This window comes from Hippopotamus amphibius, chromosome 4 (genome assembly GCF_030028045.1).
Source record: "Hippopotamus amphibius kiboko isolate mHipAmp2 chromosome 4, mHipAmp2.hap2, whole genome shotgun sequence".
NCBI classification, from domain to species: Eukaryota; Metazoa; Chordata; class Mammalia; order Artiodactyla; family Hippopotamidae; genus Hippopotamus; species Hippopotamus amphibius.
In genome coordinates this window covers 157473355-157496552 of record NC_080189.1, presented here as the reverse complement: position 1 = coordinate 157496552, position 23198 = coordinate 157473355, and the positions used below count along the sequence as shown (strand labels likewise).

Here is a 23198-nt window from a genome sequence, read left to right as displayed (position 1 = left end):
TCTCTCAGTCTATTCTAATTCAGTGGGTGGTTTTCGGTAGTAGTTCCTACACCTTCTGCAACTGCACAGCTCACCATGACCGTTGCCAGCACAGCAGGCCTCCCAAACTCACCCTCTCCTCACCGAGGTTAATCAGGATGCTGGCACTGAAGACAGCACAACTTGATCCTGGAAACACACTGACCCAGCACATGCGTGACCCAGATGAGGCTGCAGACTGACTCATCAGCCCAGTCTGGCCAGCTCTACCCATATCCCTAAATAGTCAACTGGAACTAGCTCTCCTTCACTTGCACGTAACTATGTGTGGAAGAGCATCTACAAACTGACACTAAGGACAAAGAGCAACTACCATTTTCTAAACCTCACTGTGTGCTATGCCTGTTTTAAGAGCTCGGGTTGAATAGAGAGTAAATATATTCCCTTAGTTAATCATCACACTGACTCTGAGAGGTGGGCTAGTGGCCCATTTGATTCCTGCAGACACTGAAGTGTAGAGGGAATCAGGAACTTCCTACGGTGATACCACTCTCAAGGAGGTGGGGCCAGGATGCAAATCAAGGACCCCCGGACAGCAAAGCCTGTACTCCCGGCACTTCTGGGAGTTTCTGGGTGGGTTACAGTAAAACACTGGTGGCTCTGTAAGGAGGAGCCCCCTGCAACATTTCCCTGGGTGGAGTGCAAAGCAGCTACTTTCGAAGCCCAAGGAACGAGAAATGAAGCAATTCAAGAGCATAAGCTGGGGACCACATGGGAGCACCCTGGTCTCATTGCCTGGGTCACATTAGAATTTGCAAAAGAAAGGGAACTGGCAGGTATGCCAAGCTCAGGCTACTGTGCCCATTTCCTGAATGCTTAAGTAGGAAACATCTTCGTTCTCTCATCTAAAAGTGTGAACTTGCAACTCATCTAAACTCTGACGCCAATGTGGATGCCAGAGTACGCTCATTCCTTTGAAGAGCTGGGGAAAAGGAGCATTAAGAGCTCGGTGAGTTTAAGTCAAGTAAGTCCTCTGCCTTTTTACTTTATCTTGGCTGACAAGTAAAATGCCATAATTCAGTTTCAACCTAACTGAAACCAATTATAGGAAATTCAATCAAGAACAACTCACATTTCACTTTGAATGAATTTTAGACAGCTTTACCCACAATATACTTTTAAAATAGGAGTATTCTAAACTTAGTCAACAAAAAGCAAAGAATTCTACTTAAATCTAAGCTTCAATTCTATAGCTTTATCAGATCATAGTGTGTTCTACTTTTACGTGTCATTTAATTTTATAAACTGATTTACCCAACTGTCCATTGATGGATGAATGGTTAAACAAAATGTGGTACATACATACAATGGAAAGTTATTCAATCTTAAAAAAGGGAAAGGTTATGGGCTTAATGACTCCCCCCCCCCCCCAATTCATATCTTGAAGTTCTAACCCCCAGTGTAATGACATCAGGAGGTAGGACCTTTGGGAAATAATTAGGTTAAGATGAAGTCATAAGGGTGGAGCCCCCATGATGGGATTAGTGCCCTTATAAGTAGAGGAAGAAACCAGAACTTCCTCTCTCTGCCATGTGAGGATACAGCAAGAAGGCACCTTCTCCAAGCCAGGAGGAGGGTCCTCACTAAGAACCACACCTCCTGGAACCTTGATCTTGGAATTCCCAGACTCCAGAACTGTAAGACATAAATGTCCATTGTTTAAGCCACTGAATTTATGGTATTTTGTTATAGCGGCTGAGCTAATCAGCAAGAAGAAAACTTGGACATATGCTACAACATGAATGAACTTTGAATACATTACACTGAAGTGCAATAAACTAGTCACAAAAGGACAGATATTGCATGATTCCACTTAGGTAAAGCTTCTGCTTACATGAGGTACCAAGAATAGTCAAATTCACAGATAGAAAGTAGCATGGTAACAGCCAGGGCCTGGGGAGGGGGGGAGTTAACGTTTAATGGACACAGAGTTTCAGTTCTGGAGATGGATGTTGGTGGTGGTTGCACAACAATGGAAATGTACATAATGCCACAGAACTGTGGTCCAAATGGTAAGTTTCATGTTATGTATATTTTACTACAATTAAAAAAAGGAAACAAAACAAAAAGAACCCAAAACAAATTTATTTCTTCCCAAATTGATTTACTTCTGTTCCTACTTAAGTTTTTTTGCTTATTGGTTTAATTAATAAAGTTTTAAAAAATTCAATGTGAGCCTATTAAAATGCCAGAATCAGTGGCTGGTCCTTGGCATACGATGATGAATAAGACAGGCTACCTTAAATTGAAAAAATGGACCAATAAAATTAAAATGAAGTATAATAAACTCTGTGAAGGAAGCAGTCAGTCAGCACTACGAAAATTCCCAGGATAGGCAATGAAGGCAAAGATGGGAGGAGATGTCTCAGAGAAGGTGGGGCTTGGCCTTGATATTAAAATACTAGCAGCTGTGAAGCTGCAGAAGGAGGGGGTAGAAGGCAGACCAAGCGGAGCTGCAGGTGTAGAGGTATCAAGAGAAAACCTGGTAGCAGAGAGTCACTTACAAGCCTACAGCCTGGGAAAGACAAAGCCAAGTCTGTAAACCCACAGCGGGAGGTGGACTTGATACTGAAGGCTGTGCGGAAGGCTAAGATGAAAGGCAGGGCCTGAGCAGCTGGGCCCTTTGTATTAGGCTGCCCCGTGCACTATGCAGTGTGGACGCAGAGAAAGCGGGAGGCAGTTCTGGCCAGAAAAGTCTTAGTGTGAAACGAGAGCCCCTAAGCTGACGACAAGGAGGACGCTTACAAGTGAGGGACTCGACAGAAGGGTAGAACTTGATAACTAAATGGGTTTGGAGATGGGGATGAGGTTGCAGGAGGGTAATTATGAATCTCAGTTCTGCTCTGGCTACTCGGGCAGAATGCAAAGCCCTTCACCAAGGTGGGTAACACATGAGAAGGAAGAGGTGGAGGACGGACAGGAGTGCAGCTTGAGTCTGTTTGGACTGGTGAGCCTGGGACACTGGTGTGACATTCAAGTGCAGGTATTCAGTAGGGAGACGGGCGTGTGAATATGAAAAGTAAAGAAGAGGTCGAGACCAAAACATGTACTACCCAGGAACGGCCCACATACAGGTGATGGCTGAGGTTACTAACATAAATGATTCAGAGATACTGCACAGTAGGGGATTAAAAGAAAAACGAAGAAGGAAGCATGGGGAACACAACATTTGGGGGTAATGAGACAAATGCAAAGAGATGACAAAAAAAAAATCAGGAGGAAAGCTTTAGTAGCTAAGGAAGAGGAGTCTGAAGGAGGAGGGAGTGGCAAATGGCGTCGGCATCCAGGGGCTCTGGAAACACAGCCGTCACTGGGGGTGAGGCCTGGGCGACCCCAGCGAAACGCAGGAGTTCCGTGAGTCACGCTTCCTCACGTCAACTCAAACATCTATGATCCAGGAGGACAGTATCTGAAAGGACAGGCCATGAGACTTCTAGCCACAGCTAATGTCGCAAAGGAAGAGTAAAGGATAAATGAGCACTGGCTTTGTCTGAAAATAGAAAATGACACCGTTAGGATTATTAACACAGAACCTGTTCGAAATAAACTTAGAGGGACTTCCCTGGTGGCGTGGTGGTTAAGAATCCACCTGCCAATGCAGGGGACATGGGTTGAAGCCCTGGTCTGGGAGGATCCCAGACGTCACAGAGCAACTAAGCCCATGCACCACACACCTACTGAGCCTGTGCTCTAGAGCCCACGAGCCACAGCTACTGAAGCCTGTGCGCCTACAGCCCGTGCTCAGCAACAAGAGAAGCCACCGCAATGAGAAGCCCGAGCACCGCAATGAAGAGTAGCCTCCGCTCACCCCAACTAGAGAAAGCCTGTGCGCAGCAACAAAGACCCAACACAGCCAATAAGTAAATAAGTTGTAAATAAGTTAAAAAAAAGAGAAAAAAGAAATAACTTAGAAAACATTTCCTTAAAATAAAGATTGAGGGACTTCCCTGGTGGTCCAGTGGCTAAGACTCCGTGCTTCCAATGCAGGGGGTGCGGGTTCAATTCCTGGTCGGGGAGCTAAGATCCTGCATGCCACACAGCATGGACCGAAAAAAAAGAAAAAAAAAAAAAAAGAAAGAAGGGGCACTCAACTAATTATGCTGAGAAGAGAACTCTTTTCATTTGTTTCAAGAGTATTCTCCAGCACAATCTTCATGTCTGCAGAGAGGGGCTTTAGGGAGGCTGCAAGTGTAGCCAGCTGTAACTCCATAAACAAAGCAACACTCCATCCAGCTGCTGAAAGCCGAACACAGCAGGGAAAGAGGAACAGTATGGTATCGAGGTAAAATGCAAAAGCATTAATGGTTCAGTAAGATCCGACATCAAATATTTATATAAAGCCTGGCAATACTTCATCTACAAAAAAGAAAAAGGAAAATTCCCTCATGTGCCAACATGCCTGTTGTTTACGCAAAGCCCCTGAAATAGGCTTTCCATAACATATTACCCAGATCAGGGTTTTATTACTGATCCCACATTATGTTTAAACATAGTAATGTGTTAAGTTCAATGTACTACAGTCAGCTATTTTTATTTTAGTCCTACCCTTACATTCTAGATAAATTTGAGGCCAGAAAAGTGACTGCATATTACCTATTTTTGTTAAATATTAATTCTAACTGTCAATAAGAACTACTCCCACAAATACCATAAAATTCTGTACTTGAGAGGCCACCTAGAGAGAATAAAACTGCTATATTTAAACCAAATTGAATCAGACTTTATTCTATTTAGATAGCAAATGGGTGATCTGTTCTTTTTTTTTAATTAATTTATTTTTATTTATTGGCTGCATTGGGTCTTCATTGCTGTGCGAGGTCCTTCTCTAGTTGCGGAGAGCGGGGGCTACTCTTTGTTGTGCTGCACAGGTTTCTTATCGTGGTGGCTTCTCTTGTTGCAGAGCACAGGCTCTAGGCGCATGGGCTTCAGTAGTTGTGGTGCGTGGGCTCAGTAGTTGCAGCTCACAGGCTCTAGAGCACAGTCTCAGTAGTTGTAGCGCATGGGCTTAGTTGCTCTGCGGCATGCGGGATCTTCCCAGCGCAGGGATTGAATCCGTGTTCCCTGCATTGGCAGGCAGATTTTTAACCACTGTGCTACCAAGGAAGCCCGCACATCATCTGTTCTTACTGCATCAGTTTCTCCTAACAATGTATAGAGAGCACAATTCAGTGAAATAGTTCTTGTTAGAAACTCCAAATACCAACACCTTTTAGTATGTCATAAAAATCATGACCTTGGTACTAAAGGAAAAAGGATAATCTGTTTAAGCATTTTTTTTGGACAAGCTTTTTTTTTAAAAAACTGTTTCTAATGGCCTTTAGGTCTGGGATCTTGCATATAATTTTTAAGAAAAACTACGCTCCTACAAGCAGTAAATTAAGTTTCTACAAGCAGTATATTCAGTTTTCATCTAAAATGAACCGTGCTGGGTCTAGCCGCGGTGAATGAAATAGGCAGATTTGTGCAGCATGTGCAGAGTAGGCTTGAGGTGGCTGCTAACTTAAGTTTAAATACAGCTGGTTTCTCTACAGTTAAACACAACTTAACCTGGGGAGAAAAATAAATGGAACAAACCAGCCATATGGAACAAACCAACAAATATGTAAAGGCAATACAGCTGACCCTTGAGCAACACGGGCTTGAACTATGTGGGTTCACTTCTACGGGGATTTTTTTCAACCCATACACTACTGCGTTTACGATCTGCAGTTGGTTGAACCCTAGGACGTGAGGGTCAACTACGGCACTTGAGCAGCCGCAGATTTTTGGTATCCGTGGCCGGTTCTGGAAGCAATCCTCGGCGGATATCGAGGGACTATCCTTCAGTCGCAGTATCAGGCTCATGGCCACTATTGATAAGGCAAGATTCAAGGAATGGCAGACCTGGGCATCTGCTTTGACTACTTGTTATTCATCTGCAAGGTCCACAGCACACTCTCTAGATGGCCCGGGTACAAATGCACGTGGTACCCAGGGCAGGGCTGGTATGAAGGGGAGAGTCAAATGGCAGAGGTGTGCCCAGCCAGGGGCTTCACTTCCACATCGCAGTAAGGTGGTGTGGTCTCAGTAAGACTATGAAGGGAATGCTTCAATATTTTTAGTTATATGTTACTACGTTTCATGGAGGAAATTATATTCCCAGGTACACTTTATGAATCTGAGGACTCAGGAAGTATTCCTGATGAAGGTCATGGGTCTATTCTATACTGAAATATTCTGCAAACAGGAGCAATACAAAGTTTTGTAAATAGTGCCTTCTATTTATGACTCAAAGTTAAAACAAATAAGACATATTGCTTTAACTAAAAGGAATGATGGGGTAGGACATCAAACTTAAATTTTCACGAAAGAATAGCCCTTCAAAGTGAAGAGGAGCCAAATAACCTGAAAATGTAGAGCTTAGAGTTTACAAGCCTTCCATCGTAAGATCTGAAATCCTAGCCCAGTATCCTAAAGGATATGTGAAACTAAGAAGCCTTAGAGGGAAGCGAGTAAAGGTTAAATTTTCCGGAAACCACTGGCAGCCTCACCTCTGTCACTTTCATCTTACAGCTTGGAGAGCCACAGGGCTATTACTAATCTTATAGGGAGAGCACGCAGACTCCCTTTCCTCTGGGTGGAGTTACGATGAAGGGCAGACACAAGTACCCACAGAAAGAACCTCTAGAACTCAAAGATCTCCACCTGGAAAAAGTGAATTCTTTAGCACTAAAAGTTGCTTGCATCATAAGAGGATAATTAGCTACAAAAAATATTTTCATTTTTGGAGGTCAGTATGTTCAACACTAAGCTTTAGTTTCCGTTGCAGAAATTAAATTCAACATGGAATCAAAATATATTCTGCTATTTATTTTACATAATATTGTATAAAGAAAATGACACAACACCAACTTCACTTGTAAAAGCCTGATGACTGTCCTGGAGAGAAAGAAAATAGCATTGAGAGGAACAAAAGGTCCTTCTCTAGACAATGGTTTCCTAGGTTCATCTATTAAAATGTGGGCCAAATCATGAATTCCAGTTAACACACACTTCAGAGGGAGCCAAGTTTGGAATGTGCAGAACAAAGAATTTATTCAGCGATCACTTGGATGTTTTTCCTCCTCAAAAATAATGAAAGCAAGAGGAGTCCAGATGGGAATGTAGCCACTTTGGGAGAGGAATCTTTTATTGAGATAAATAGCAAGGCTCTGTAAATAAATCCCCAGGATTACATGAGGAATTTTAGAAAGACAACTAGGTTTTTTTTGGTTGTCTGTTTTGATTAAATTATTTCTGCATGGTATTCTAGTGTTTCTGAAATAGTTAAGTGACAATGTTTTATGTCTTTCAAGATAAAGGACATCAGAGTCTGGTTTTTAAAACCTCCAACTTTCTGCTCTTAATTTGAACCAATGACTCTTGGAGCACAGCTGGGACCTGCTTTCCTTGGCGCCCTGTTCTTGCTGGACCCGGTTCCCGCTGCTCGGATGAGTCAGGCTCACATTCTGGCTCCACAGGGACCTTCCTTCTACCCACCACCACTCCTGGAACAGAGACTTCTCCCCACCAGCTCTGAGGGTTCCTGGTCCCTCTGCAGGGCCAGAAAAACACTCAGAGGTGTGATCAAGGCAAGCAGAGTGATGGGGAAAGGACAGTGTATGGACAGAAAGAAGTCGGCTTCTTCTAGGAGGGGAGCACCAGGTTACTGAGTTAAACTGTCTCTCCTTCATTAACCTAGGTAACCTGGGGTAATTGAATTTATAATGCAATGATTTAAAATTATATAGTCCACTTGTATTCACATTTTAAAAGCACTTAATCCAGTTTAATTTTTGGCCTAGATTCTTAGTTCACAGTGCTGTATTTTACAGTGAATTTGAGACAAAAGGGCTAGGGCATCCTGGTTAAGGAAGAGTTAACCAGTTATCATCTGTGAGGGAATCCACCCTGACTCTCAATTTAACAACAAACTTTAGTTTGTTACCTTCTGAGATCCCTCAATCCCTCTCCTTTTGCTTATGTTACTCAGGACTGAGTGTTTTAACACGTCCACTATTTTCTTCCACATTCAGAGCAGTGGAAAATATGTTTGTCTTATACTTGTGGCTTTCCCTTCTCACAATTCTTTATCAATAAAGTGACACAAACACAGACACTCAACCAAAAACTTGCATTCCGTTGCCACTATCATATCACTCATCTCCAAAAGATAAAGACTGTCAAAGATGATGATACGGTCAATGTCACCTCAAAGAGTCTGCCAAGTTCTGGTTCATGTGGTTACTAAGTGTGCAGTGATGATTTCTGTTGATATCACATGAAAATGAAAGAGCAGAGCCCAGATGCCAATACATAGAGCCAAATGCTTTGCTGGAATATATCTTCACTTATCCCGATGGCTTTGGAACGCTACCATGCTTTGAAAACCACTAGTACATGCATTCCAGTTTCAATCTTCGATTTCTAGTAAAATATGGGAAGACCGAAAGCTAGTGCTTAAAGGCCTGGTGCTATTTAAATTTGGGGCAGAGACTTAAGAGCAAACCTTGGAAGGCACACTCACCGCCTCTCCAGTGGGCGCCCGTCACTGGAGATGCTTCGAGGAATGTTGGCAGCTCTTTCTGGAGGAGGCATCTTCCCGTCTCCCTTCCCGGCATTTAGCCTCAAGGTCATGGGACTCTGCACCTGGGATGGGACTTGAGGTGAATGAGTCCCCTTGTTGGCATTCCTCTGCCACTTGTTATTATTTCGAAAGGGAAACTTGAATTCATAGGAAACCCCTTCGTTCATCTTGTACTCCATCACTGGCATGCGGTAGGTCTCAGAGCAACTCCTGGGGAAGGGCACAAAGAGAAGAAAGATCACTAGCGCTTTTTCTTGTTGATGGAACCACACTGATTTTCATTAACAGTTAAAATGGATCAAATGCTTCATTCTTGGTTTCAAACCATCTTTCAATCATTAGACCCTATAATTATTTTCCTTTCAAAAATCAGAATCCCAGGAAGTATTATACTGGTATTTTCCTTTGCTCTATCCTGAATGTTGAGTCTGAGATACAGAGTCTTAAAAATTCAATGAGACCTATGGTCACTCTGGTGGGAATGCGGGATGGGGATGGAGCAGGGGCAGAGTCAGCACTGAGATCTGGGGAGGGAAGGTGCCCAAACAACTAGGGTGGAGCAGACCCCTCAGATGGGGCCTGGGAGGAAAGAGTCAGTTTTACATCCTTAATCGCAAAGGAAGCTATAGATTCTTCGCTTATGATTATGGATCTAAAAGGTTGTACAGTTTCGAATTCGCTGGGATCTCGATAGTCAAGAATAAGTGGAGAGAATTCTTGAAATTCAAACTGAGAGCCAAATTTAGCTTGGGAGGAGGAAAAAAAAAAGCAGTTATTGAAATCTGCAATTATCAAATCACCAGGGAACAAAGCATAATCTGAAATCAGGCCTTTTTTTTCCCTCCCTGAAAGCCAGAATCTCCCATTGCAGAGCTGTCTCCAGGTAGCAGCCTGAGTGAAATTAATGGCAGGCACAAATGTCTTCTACCGTTTTACACCCTTTTTGTGCCATCATCTCAACCCCCAAACCTCAGGAAATGAGGAACCCACTTTCCATTCCCTTTACCCAAACAACCAAGGAAGGTTCAATCAATTACTGACTTGACTGATAGAAAAATTACTGAAAAAACCTACCCCCACGAAAGCATTAACTCAAACTGTGCATTTGAATTTTCATCACTAAGTGAAAAAAAAATGACTTTCTTTCTTAAAGACATTTCAAAGATTGAGAAGCAGGTGGGAAGATCTCAAAAGGAAAGGTTAAGAGTAATTATGACATAGTCCTTTAAGAGGCACTTTAAGGGAAGTCCACACCAGCTCTGCCCAAAAGAAATGCAATATGAGCCACAGATAGGAGCCATGTATGTGATTTTTAAATGTCTAGCAACCACATTACAAAAGTGAAATGAAACAGGTGAAATTAATTTAATAATACTTTTCATTGAACTCAATATATCCAAAATGTGATCATTTCAACGTGCAATCAATAAATCAGTATTTCAAACATTTACGAGATATTTTACATTGTTGTAAATTTGGAATGTATGTTACACTTAGGGCACATTTCATTTGGCGCCAGCCACGTTGCAATGGCTCTGTAGCCACAGGTGACTCATGGCTCCTGTGCTGGGACAGCTCAGGTCCAAAGGGCATCCAGCTGGAGGCCTGGTCTTGATTTGGGGAAGGGGCTTATGTCTGTGGGAGAATGAGCACAACGGAACGGGGCCCCCCTCTTATGACCTTGTTCGCGTATCTCAGGGTAAGACTCCTGACATTTCAAATGTACCCCACCCATGCGTCCTCTCCCACGTCTCCACGATAGGCACAGGTTTTGAAAAGTGCTGCTTTTGGAGCATTTGCTGGGGTCCTCGGCCTCCTCAGTCTTAGCTCCAATGGGCACCACTGCTTGGAGTTTCCTTACCACTCCCTCCGACTCCTCAAAAGCCTAGGTCAATCTTAATCCGACCCTATGCCCAAGACTCTGCCGTGCCCCTTTTATGCTTTGATGACAGTGGCTTTCAAATGTTATGGATCACAATCCTGGTGAGAAGTACATTTTATACTGTGATACAGCACAACCACAAACACACACACACATACACCCTTCCTCTGACAGCTTCCATTCTGCTACATTCTGTGCTAATCCATTTCATTAAAAAAATACATCGGGTACAACTTCCTAAACTGATTTCATGATCTACTTAAGAGGTACGATCTGCAGTGTGCAAAACACTCTATGCTCACCTGTCATTAGTTTCAGCAGTTACTGACTGCTTACATAATAAACCCTTTTCTGTGAAACGAAGGATTATCACCATAGGCTCTGATACAATTTCTAGCTTTGATTCAGTATTTCTGACAAAACTATGCCACTGCCATACTTTTTTGGTAGTTAACACAGGTGTTACTGTAGTATATCTGAAGTCTTTCATTTCTGACCATACAATGTCTAGGGCTCTGGATCTGGTCGTAGCTTGACAAAGGAATATCACTAAAAGTTTATAATAATTCATGGAAAAATCTCTCTTCCCCTCAAAATCAGGACTAACTTTGCTTTTCCTTGGCGATGGTCCGTTTAACTTGTAAACTCAATGGTCATATCATCTATGCCCCTTTTTGCTGACTGCTAGGAACGAACACATGTACAGAATATGTACAGAACTTTATCTCGTATTCTGGGGCATTAACTTCTCAAAAATTTCCCCCTAGGCCACGTTTTCCACTTACCTTCTCCCATTCCTCATCCCCCTCCCACACATACACAGAGATCCCCTCACTGACTTTTAATTCTGCACCTTCAGAGGCTGATTCAAGCCCACATGCATCAGGGTAGAGAATAATAAGTGAGTAAATAAATAAAACAGAAACAATAATGTAATATAAAATAGACAATATCAGTTTGGTACCTTAGTGTCTTTGTAAAATGAAAGACCTGTAACTGATAATTACTAAATTTTCCCCTAGTTCAAGCACTCTTTGGAAGAATCTTTTAAGCTGCATAACATTTAATACTACAACTGGTTAAAAGATCCCATTAGCCAAAGATTTTGTCTTCTCTCCGGTCTATATTTCATCTCCACCACTCTTAGCATATTACTAGAAACCTTTTGCATATTCCATAATTATAAAATGAAGTATGATACGGCCAAAACAGAAAGAGAAGATGCATTCCCAGTGAATGAAAAATAAAGATTCTGCAGTGCTAAACCTTTGCCCTCCCGCCACTTCTGACTGCCTTCCACGGCGGGTGGGCCACCACCAGCGTCTGCTCCCTTACTTATCTCTGTAAGATGTGAGAGTGATACATGGAATCCGGAAGTGGGAAGGACACGGAAGGACAAAGACAAAGCTGGCTTTTAATGACATGCACAAAAGTTCATAAAGGGATTTACAGTATGTTACTCCAAGTAAAATCTGGTGTTGAACAGCAGAAACTCTGTCACTTACAGCTCACGACGGGCCAGGCACTGATCTGGCTGCACTACACCAGCTCTCTGAAGTCCTTGCATCATTACCCCCATTTATCAGATGAGGAAATGGAGGCCTAGAGAGACTAATGTGCAAAGACCACACAGCCAAGAAGAAGTGGCAGAGCCAGGATTTGAACCCACAGAATAAGTCTACTTGTAGCTTAGTCTTAGTTTAGTCACTAACTAAAGAATACTTCTACTCCAGGTCCCCAAACTTCACCTTATAGCGACTACTGCATTTCACTCAGGCATAGGCTATGACAACATGTCAACAATTCTTAAAGAGCTACGGTCAGCAGGAATTACAACTTCGGTGCTAAAAGCGACACCTGGTGACAAGTGGAAACCATAACATAATTGAAAAATCACTCCATCTTCTTTCTCTTTTTCAGTCATTTTATTCTTTTCCCTTTAATTTCTTATCACCCACTACTCTCTCCTTTACCCCTAAGACACTAAGAAGTACAGACAGAAAATCGGTCGAGCAGTATATTGAACAGAACGTCACAGCTCTGGACTCTTGAATCAGAAAAGTTTGGTGTTTGGGGACAGCTATGCCCCTAACAAGCCGTGTGATTTTGATTTGGGAAAAAAAAAGTAACCTCTTTGAAATCAAAGTTCCTCATCTAAAAAAATGAAAGACTTGAACCAGATAATTTCTAACAGCTCTTCTAGCTCTAAAGCAGGATGTTCTTGCACTTTGAAATAGCTGTTTTTTAAAATGCAGAAAAACCTTTGCAACCCATTCGTACTTAAAAAGTAATGTGGTGTCCTTCCTAGCAAATGAGAGTCCCTCTGTGTGTGCTGGGGATACTGTCTCAAGGGCAAAGCACTAGTTTTTTCCCTTTCTCGTCAACATCCTCTCTTTCCCAGGGTAATCCGAACAGTGTATGGGTTTGTTTCAAAATAACTCATCTTTTTTAAAAAAAAAAAGAAAAAAGTAATTTGGTCCTTTTAGGTAACTTGTTTTTACCTCTTCCCGTTGAATGGCCCTTGATTGCTTTCTTTAGGGAACTATACTCAATATTTTGTAATAACCTATAAGGGAAAGGAATATATACCTGAAAAGGAATATATACACATATATACTTAAATGTATAACTGGATCACTGTGCTATACACCTGAAATTAACAAGACAATGTAAATCAACTATATTGCAATTAGAAAAACAAACAGGGACTTCCATGGTAATCCAGTGGTAAAGAATTCGCCTTCCCATTTAGGGGACGCCGGTTTGATCCCTGGTCGGGGAACTAAGTTGCCTTGTGGCATGTGGGGTCTAAGTCCATGTGCCATAACTACTGAGCTCATGCACCTCAACTAAAGAGCCCATGCGCTCTGGAATCTGTGTGCCACAACTAGAGGCCATGTACCCTGGAGCCAGGGCACCACAACTAGAGAAGGGAAAACCTGCCATGCCACAACTGGAGAGAAGTCCATGCACCGCAATGAGGAGCCCATGGGCCGCAATGAAAGATCCTGCATGCATGCCTTAACAAAGATCCCATGGGCTGCGACTAAGACCTGACACAGCCATAAAAATAAATAAATAAAAAGTAATTAAGAAAATCTTTAAAAATAAAATAAAATAATAAAAAAGTCATAGGCTGGTGGCCCTCAACAGAATAAAGGCCTGCCACTCCTATGCGATACTATTCAGAGCATCACAACTGATTCTGCTATTGAGCTATTTCTCATTTTGCCAAGAGAATGACTGCTCAAGAGTGAGAGGTCCTAGACACCACGACACACAGCCGGTCGTACACTCTAATCGGCAATGGGTGGGGTCGGGGTCCCTCCAGCAGCGCAACATCTCACTTCCTGGGAGGAGCAGTCTGGTGAAGTCTGCAGCTAAATCCCAAACCTGTTTCTGCCAGGGCTGCTTCCATCGTGCTGTCATTCTAGTTGGCCCTGTTCACTCTCTGGGCAGCTACTGAACCTCATTTCATCGTTTCAATGAAAATGAGGTTGCCGTGAAGATTTTTTTTAAAGCCCCATACCTGGGCTCAGGAATTTTGCTTTACTTTCCCTGTCCTGTCTTCTCTTTAATAGCTTCCTTTGGAAGCAATTCATAGAGGGTCTGCTTATTTCCTGTGAACAGCGCAAAGAGCTTGATTTTACAGGAGTTACTGAAGCTCCACTCTGTTGTTGTTAAACTGGCTTTTTCATTAAAAAAAAAAAAGAAAAAGAAAAATCCCTGCCTTTTCAAAACTAGTGACTCTTCCATGTGAACATACGTGGGTGGTTTGAGATTAAATATGATCCCCACGCTGGTGTCTGTGCCCTGTGACCCTCGGATCTGGCGACCCTGAGAAGTACGTGGCTGGGGACGGAGGGCAGCGTGTTTCCAGGAGGCCTGCAGGGGCAGCACCAGCTGACAGAGAGGAGAGTGACTAGTCAAAGAGCAGAGTAATTAGCTGTGAGGAAAACAGCCCTGGGAGTGTAAAGTGCGGAGGAGAGGAAAAACGTGACAGGACAGCATCATCTTACTTTGTTGAAAATGGTAGCAAGGTGTTAATGCTTCAACTGCTCCTCTGAAGTTGTTTCTAAAGGAGGGAAGGCAAGAGCCAGCTTCCAGTCCACCAGAGGCATCAAGGGCATCACTGCAGACCCCCTTAGAAGATCTGATGGTGGCTTTTCCAGTGGAAACTCTAGGGAAAGGGGCAGAGGGTGTCTCCGAGGCCCATGGGGCTGTGTGGTGGGCTGACCCTGAAGCCCAGCCCCCCACCCCACGCCCTAACGGGGGGCAGGCTCCTGGACACTCTTCTGTCCCATCACTGCCAGCTCCGTGGCTACGAGGGATGACAATGACGCCCCAGAAGTGATGCTGGGAGGTGAAGACAAATGCCCTCATCCGTCCAGGTCTGTGCTGGAGCCGGCCTGCCCTGGTTTGCAAGAGCAGACTCCGAGTATCTCTTCCAGCTGTGCATTCAGCAGTGGCATGCTGGTAGCTTGGAATCGGCCACAGTGGGAGTATTTACACCATGGTGATCAGCAAATGCTACAAATCAAGGTTCTTTTCGCCAAGAGAAAGCCAGTTTACCAGAATATCTCTGCTTATGCTGGTACATAAGGAAAGGATTTACGTCCCAAGCATACGAAGTTAAGAGTTTGGGTTCTGAAGTTAGACCTGAATTTGCCAGATGAGGTTGGGAGTTACTAACCTTTCTGAGTGTTGGTCTCCTCTAATTGGGCATAATATTAATTATTACCTCATAGGGTGGGTCCAAAGATTAAATGTGCTAATTCACACAAAAGTGCTTTTTCTAGCGTCTGGCACATTAAAGTAAGACTCAGCAAATATTAGGTTTTTGTTTGTTTGTTTTTACCAATATACCACAAAAAAACACATCTAGTCTAGTATTTTGTTACAGACAAACCACCTCCTGTCATGGACCTATCTATCCAGGGCCAGGCCTTTGGACCCATCTTCCTAGTAACTTCTATTCACAATTCAATGTCAGTCATGTTATCCATTCCATCCTATTTCCTCACACACTCACACACACCTATTTCCCTCTCCCCCGTATAAACTGAAGAGTCTAGAAACGAGGGGAAAGGCCCCTGAGCAGACAAGATAGCATCAAGAGATCTACAGACTTCCTCTTGAGCAAATTAGTCCTTAGACCAGTGTCTGTAACTCTGTACTGTGTATAACTAAAGTTGACAAGTTACATAGCCTGGTTATCTTCTCCAGTTTATAGATGCCTGATTAGACATGTAAAGTAGCTAATTTGTAGGAGAGACCATGGGACAGAAAACAGACAAGAGGAAGAGGAGGGGGATCACAGAGCACTTGGAGAGTGTTGTAAGGACCCAGTTGCCTTTCTGATCGCCCTCAAGAGTCATTCTTGGATTGCATTTCAGCAAGATACTTAACCTTAATACCATGTGCTCAAGGAAACGAAAGCAGGCTACGTGTGTAAAGCAGTTTTAGAATATACCTTTCCTGCCCTCAAATGAGCCAAAACAAAAAGTTCTGGATATAAATTTTGGTTTCCAGAGAAACCCAGTCATCCAAAAGGGAGCATTTCTTAAAACTGTCAGACAAAGGGATTTCCACCACATTCTGAACCTCAGCACGTAATCTTTGTGCCATCTAGGAGGTAAGCAGTACACTAAACACTGTCCCAAGCACAGTCTGGTCTGTAACACTTGGTTTGAAGAACTGAAGCACACTGATGTTGTCACTGCTGCTTTGAAGCGTACAGATAACTCAGCATAACTGCTCGTGTATTCTCCCATCTAATGTTCATGAATCTATGAGAGCTCAGGTGTAGCACTGGCCATCTTTTGGGGAAAAAAATAACATAAAGAATATTGTCTTGGCTTTAGAAAACCTAAAAATTAATTACCAAAGCTTACAAGAAACTCTTAGAAAATAATGGATTCAAAGCAAATCAACAGATTGAAAAAAAAAAAGAGCAAACATAGCATGTGCGTGCCCAAAGGAGAAAAGAAACAGTTGATTAAATTTGTTCCATCAGGAAACCTCCCCAGAGACAGAGAAATTAAATTTTCAACAGTGCCGCTGGCTTGGCAGGAGCTAGGAGGGGCGGGGAGTTCCTGGGTTTCCCTTTGGGAAAGTCCGGGAACCAAACTGCCCAAGCTGCACGAGCAGGACCAGCTCATTTGAAGCCAACTTCTGACACATGCAGATGCAGTTAAGAAAATGCTTGGTAAGTCACATTCAGCCCTCCAGGCTGAGACAGCAGGGGTCAAAAACAGCACTTTGAGTTTTGGACAGCAATTGGCTACAAATGGGAGATTCAGGAGAATAAGAGTGTCACGGAACATAAAAGAAAAAAGTCTGACAATTTGTCAAGCTGAGTGTCTTTTAACATTAAATGTTCACTGTTTCTCAGCTACTGGTGCAAGATGTTTAAAGTGGATATTACCAGACTTCTCTCTATCTGTAAAGGTGACTTTATATATCCAGAGATGTAAATTCTGGGAATGGTCCAAGTGAGTGATCCTTTCCAGCTGCTGTTGCCACATGCTGAAAGGGAGCTGTGTCCTGAGTCAGACTTTCCATGGAGGGAACTTTCAGCATCGCCTGTAACCTAGCGCTCTTCACAACCCCCTACACCTCGACCCAGGTGGGAATGTTCTCCCTGGTGCACAAACAGTCCTGGACTCTGAGACCTACCTCCGTGGGGTGCAGTCATCATGTGGGGGGATAATGGCGACCTTCACCGTGACGGAGGTTCTCAGCAGATCGATCATCTGCTCGTGGCTCAGAGTGGCCACTGCCACCTTGCAGATCTCCACCAGCCGGCTGCCCTGCCTCAGCCCTGCCTGCCAGGCATAGCCGTAGGGCTCCACATCTGCCACGATGCCCTCGTAGTTGACATGGAAGCCAAGCTGTCCCAGCCCATTCCTCCGTAGAGTCATCTCCACCGATTCACAGCCTTTTGACACGAACTAGACAAAGAAATGAAAGATGTCACAGTTTAACGACTGCAACAGGGTCCTAAGTGGTACGTATGGCAAGCAGGGTTATTTCTGAGTACCCTAATGCCAGCGGAAGAGCAGTCTGGTTATTTCCCCTTCACTAATCTCCATTCATTAGGACAAAAAGAATACACTTGTTGCATCCAAAGAACTCAATGGCTTCTCTGCAGTTACAAGGAAACCTCTAACAGAGACCTACAGGGAGCTGGCAGCAAAGAAAAATGGTATTCTGCTACTCATTTTGCCCTTGAGGCATGCAAAACAGCAGATACTCAATCCAACAACTCTTTTCACCAACTGAAACAGACGGGCTGGGCTACATCATCAGTCACCAAGGCAATGGGATCAGGTCACATGCAAATGAGTTTCCAACAAAAAAACGCACAGTCAGTGTGTCTTCTCCCACTTGTTCTACTACTTTTCCTTCTGAAAACAATGATGGGAAGCAAGTGTGACATCGACTCTGTGTTCCTTCCCATTGTTAAGGGAGTTTTCAGAGGAGCTAATAAAACAGGAAAGCTTCTGTAACTTAGCTCTAGCCTGTACTGAAAGCTTTATGAAAGGGACATGCATGTAGGTAGTGGAAGGAAAACACGAACCTGAAGCCTTTTGACAATCTCTTTGATGTCCTCACTGTTCACGAAACTCTCCACCGATACACATTCGCCTCGCTCGTAGAAGATTTTGAGGCTGGCGTCGCTTGAAGTCCACCCTATCACATCTCGGCAGGAGCAGTTGAAAACCACGCTCCTTGTTTCCTGTTCGATGAGGACGATGAACTCGTTGGAGACCCCGAGGAGGCAGTCCATCTCCACAGCCTTGTTGTAGTCTTTGGCCCGGACGGCCCACACGATGGCCCCCATGCTGCTGAGCTCAGCTCCTGGGTATGGCTTAGACTTTTCTTTCTTCTTGGAGGCCAGAGAGATGAACGGAAACTTGCCAGACGGGTCAATAGGGGTGTTGGTGACATTCTTTTCTGCCAGATCTTTCAGGTATTCCTGGCGGGTCCGGGTCGCCATGGCCCGGAACTTTTCTGACTTATGAGCTGCATTTTCTGCATTAATCACTTTGGCCAAAAGGAAGTCCCTGAACACATTTGACTTAGGGAACGTGACCCCTTTAGGGATGGGAGGTCCAAAGGAAGGCACATCTCTGGACCTGGTGACGGCCACACTAAGAGACAAAGCAAAGATCAATGACAAAGGGGCTTGTCAATACTGCTCAGATCCACAGCATGAGAATACACATTCTCAGAGACAAAGATGTCCCTCAGAAGGAAAACAACTGTCATCGTCCCACAAGAAACAACACACACTTCTGCTGAACACGAGCGTACATTTTCATTCACTCATATTGGGGGTTTACAGAACAAAATTTTTCCTAGGTCAAAATACCCAAAAAGCTTAAACTAAAAACTTTCTTTTCATTAACAGATAGTAAACCAACAACTCCATGAAAAAAATTTACTGTAATATTCTTCATAGAAGATAACATTTCCCTACTGTTTTTTTCCAAAGCAGTAGTTTAGGGGGCAGTTCCTGTAACTATATAACCTTTCAGAACAAGCACAGATTCTGTAAGAACACAAATGTGTTCCCCAGTTTAGATATGATGCCCCGAGCAGTCAGCTTCTAATGAAAATATCCAAACGTGTGTGACATAAGAGAAATGGATTAAATTTAAAAAAAAATTAAATACTATTTGTTGTCCTATGTGTCAGGCCTTTATCAACCAGATCAAAAAGCATAATTTTATTTTTTAAATTTTGTTCTTTATTTTTAAATTTTTTTAGCCGCACCAAGGGGCTTGCAGGATCTTAGTTCCCTGCCAGGGATCCAGCCTGGGTCTGGGAATGAAAGTGCTGAGTCCTAACCACCGGGCCACCAGGGAGTTCCCCCAAAAGCATTAATTTTAAAATAAAAGTTGAAATTTAAGTGATAGAGATTATTCTTTTTTTGGTAATAGCAATAGTGCTTTAAAATCATATTTTCAAACTGAGCTATTCTTTGGTCCAAATTTTCTACTTTTGGTATTTGATTCTGACAATTTATTTGTGAGGAAAATATGTTTCCTTAAGCAAGACTGATTGAAGAAAGCCTGTTCCAGGCATTTCCTCTGCATCTATATTGCTAAAATTGGGCCTATGAAAAAGATCACACAAGCATCTGCAAGAACCTATTATTTTTAATTTCACAAGTAAAAAGATTAAGTTTTTCCTAAAACAATAACAACAACACAAACTAAATGAAAATGGGAAGGCTGGGTATTTTATATCATATTTCAAGATCTCCTTCCAGGACCTCAGCAAAGTTTGAAAGGACTAGAAATGATGATTCTAACAGATCAAACACCCCCTTTTCAAATTATCTAATTATTTAAAAATGAGTCAATTATGCATTTGTACTAAGTCTCAGCGGAGCAATACAAAACCTGTTTCTCCAGAATTCCCAGGATATAAAGAACATAATCAGAGAGTGTGCATCTTTCAAATTAAACTGAAGAGCTCTGTTGCACAATTTTTTCTTTATTTAAAGCATTTGCTTGAAGATAGTCAGCTTTGCTTTTCAAAAAATGATTGTTGCTTGTGAAAATAGGATAAATAAAAATCAGCAACCTCAGGAGACAAATTACATATTTTGTCAGAAGATGCCACGAGATGGCCTATTTCTGAAAATGGCTTTTCACAAATTTATTTAAAAAAAAAAAAAAAAAAAAAAGACTACCTAGTTCACTTCCTGACTAAGAAAGGTGGCAAGCAACATCCCATTTTCTAACTGGAGATGAGAATTCACAGAAACCTCCATGTGCATGATAGCCTCATCACATCACTAACAGAAAGGCAATTTTTCTTATCTGATGTGAACTGTCTGGCTTGGATGCTGACAGCTGTATAATTTTAATTTGATCATGTTATTTTTTTTTCCAGTCAAGCAGATGATGCTAAAATCCAGATTTGCTAGCTTTTCTAAGAGGAATCCCATAAGGATCTAGAAATATTTAATATCTTTCATTTTTAACTTGGTAATTTCTTCTCTTGCTAATTTCACATCATTATTCTTTCTCAAGAAACAGCTGTGATTTTATTTTAAATAAGGAGAGGAAATTGCTTAGCAGGAGGTGTCGATGTGAGTACCATCCATCCACATGCCCCTTAAATTCACTGGCTGTCTACAGATCTATTTATTAACTAATAGGACTTTAGACAAACATATACTGAAAACCCACCAATAATCAGAAGCCTCTAGAATGAACTATGAGGGGAAAAGACTGAATCCTTAGCATATAATTATCAGTGATTCATCATGGTAGGGAGGTAAACGCTACAGACGCTAACATCAGCTTTGCATCATTAGAAACAGAATCCTTACAGAAGAAGATGAGGAAGATGATACCCTAGGATGCTCTTTTGAAATAAAGGGTTTTGTTTTGGGTAAACTAACTTTCAAGGTTTTCTACAAGGTTAAAAGCTCATTAATTTAGATGCCACTAATTCTGAACTCTTGATAATAAGGCCTGTTTTAAGTTGAGTAGAGAGAATATTTTTGCCTTCATAATAAAAGAAGCCTTTCTAGAATTTCAGTGTGCTATATATAGACACTTGAGATGTATTAATTATAAATGGTTTTTGCTATTTTTAAAAGCAGATTTCTGCCACACTTATGTTCGCCTAGTATGCAATATTGTATCTCCTTAGAAATATTACATTCTTTAAAATTACAGCCATGCCTTACTTGCTCAGCATTGTCAAGGACTAGGATGTTTTACTCAAGAGGGTTATTTTAGATGACAGACAGACAGAAGATCAGAGGCTGAAACAGCTATGGAAAGTTACCACTGGGGAGTCTGGGTTCCTCAAACTCTGCAAATAATATCTTGAGTTTCATCTTAACATTCATCTTGATTCTGCATTCCACTGAAGAATATTTGTATTCATTTTAACACAAAAATCTGTTCTGTTCCCCAATTCTTGGAGTACAACTAGGGGAGCAGGAAGGTGTTCTGTTTCACTCTGTCATTTGACACATCCTTGAACCTCCGATTGAACAGCTGGTAGACATTCTTCACTTCTCCAGCAAACAGACTCAGAACTAAAATGACTTGCCCAGAGCTTGTTAGAGAGAGCCAGGACTGGAATCTGAGCTTCTGGATAGCCAGCAGTGTGATGAGACCACATTTATTTCCTGAGGGGACATTTTTAAATCTCCCACTCTTGAGGCAGTTTCAAAAGGGACCATCCACAAGAGTCACATGGCCAAAGAGACCACCATTATAGGCTGTTTCTAGTGGGTCTGGGCCTTTGTTGGCATCAAAGACCTTGGATGAAGTAGCAAGCTGATACATGGGAATGTTCCAGAGGCATCTGAACAGATGTCTCAATGAAAAAGAATGAGAAGAGCAAGACATATGAACTTCTGAAGCACCATGGAAACAGCAATAAACAACGAAATTTAAAAGGAAGGGAACTTAGCATCAAAACAGTAGAGAGAAGTTTCCCCTTGAAGCTTAGATCAGACTGCCAGCTTGGGGAGCTTTCCAAGAAAGCAGACCTTGGCAAAGGACAGGAAAGATGAGTGGCAGAACAAATGTGTGCCCACTGTTCCCCCCTGGGGGTTCTCCACTTCTAACAGTCTTCAATCACCCTCACTCACTGGGCACCGGCCACAGGCCAGGACCAAGGATGAGATGTCACAGGCTCAGCCCACCATCAGCTCAAAGCCTGGTGGGGCTGCCTCTAGTCCGAGTGCTCTCCTGGGGAGGTGCAGTGCTCTCCTGGGGAGGTGCAGTGCGCTCCTGGAAACACTTCCGAAAGGCACTTATTCCCGTCCTGGGAGGTCAGGGAAGCACTCCCACAACAAAAGAAGAGCAGGCATTCACTGGAAGAAAGGGGAAGGTGGGGTGTGAGAAGCATTCTTGCGTGGAGAGTGGCATGTGTGGAGAGGAGGGGCTGTACGTAACTCCATGCTGCAGGGAGAAATGGGAGAGCTGCCAGTGGACGCTGAGGGACAAGAGGCAGCCCTGAAGGGCTCCGTGCAGTAGGCTATGCCAGGGAGTCTCAAAGCTATCCAAAACGGTTTTAAGCAAAAACGGTAACATAGTCAGAGTTTTGTCTTAGAAAGGTCAGCTGCGTGGAACAATAGGAATGGCTGATTTATGATGGCTTGGAATAGACTTTCTGAAAGAAATTTCCACCACTTGACCCACTTTGGTTTTTTTTCTTCCTGGTTGAAGCTTGCATATTTATTTATTTTTATTCAAGGGAAGAAAAGAAGAAGGGCATAGTCATTTAATGTGCATACACCACACTCCCTGCCTACACCAGATACTTTACTTATGGGATTTTAGGTAGATGTCAAGCAGCCTTCCACTGCACAGAAAAGAAAATTTAAGATCTGAGATGTTTAGCAATCTGGTCTGATTCCAAGTGCTTTTTGCACTACATCATACTAACTCCTTTCAACATTTACTGCATCTTAACCACTGAATATGGAAATCTTTCTGAGAGGAGTAACACATGTATCTACCTTTCTAAACATAGTTACTAACCACAATTTAACATCTGTTTTGAAGATGGGTCTTTATAAAAACCACTTATTACTATACTAGCTTGAAATTAACAATAATTCTTTAATTTCATCATAAAGTGTGCCCAAGTTCTACCTTTCAACTGTTTAAGATGTCCTAAGATTTT

At 42.6% G+C, this 23198-nt stretch overlaps 1 protein-coding gene across 12 annotated transcripts in view; it reads right to left on the bottom strand.

The window, feature by feature from the left end:
• SIPA1L1 (signal induced proliferation associated 1 like 1) overlaps positions 1-23198 on the bottom strand; it is a 443906-nt gene that overhangs the window by 57864 nt on the left and 362844 nt on the right. For all 12 annotated transcript variants that reach the window (XM_057730455.1, XM_057730457.1, XM_057730458.1 and 9 more), the window contains 3 exons: positions 18109-18682; positions 17205-17479; positions 8585-8854 (listed from right to left, as the gene is read on the bottom strand). In XM_057730455.1, the coding sequence (XP_057586438.1) occupies positions 8585-8854; positions 17205-17479; positions 18109-18682 (1119 nt within the window). The remainder of the gene's footprint in view (positions 1-8584; positions 8855-17204; positions 17480-18108; positions 18683-23198) is intronic.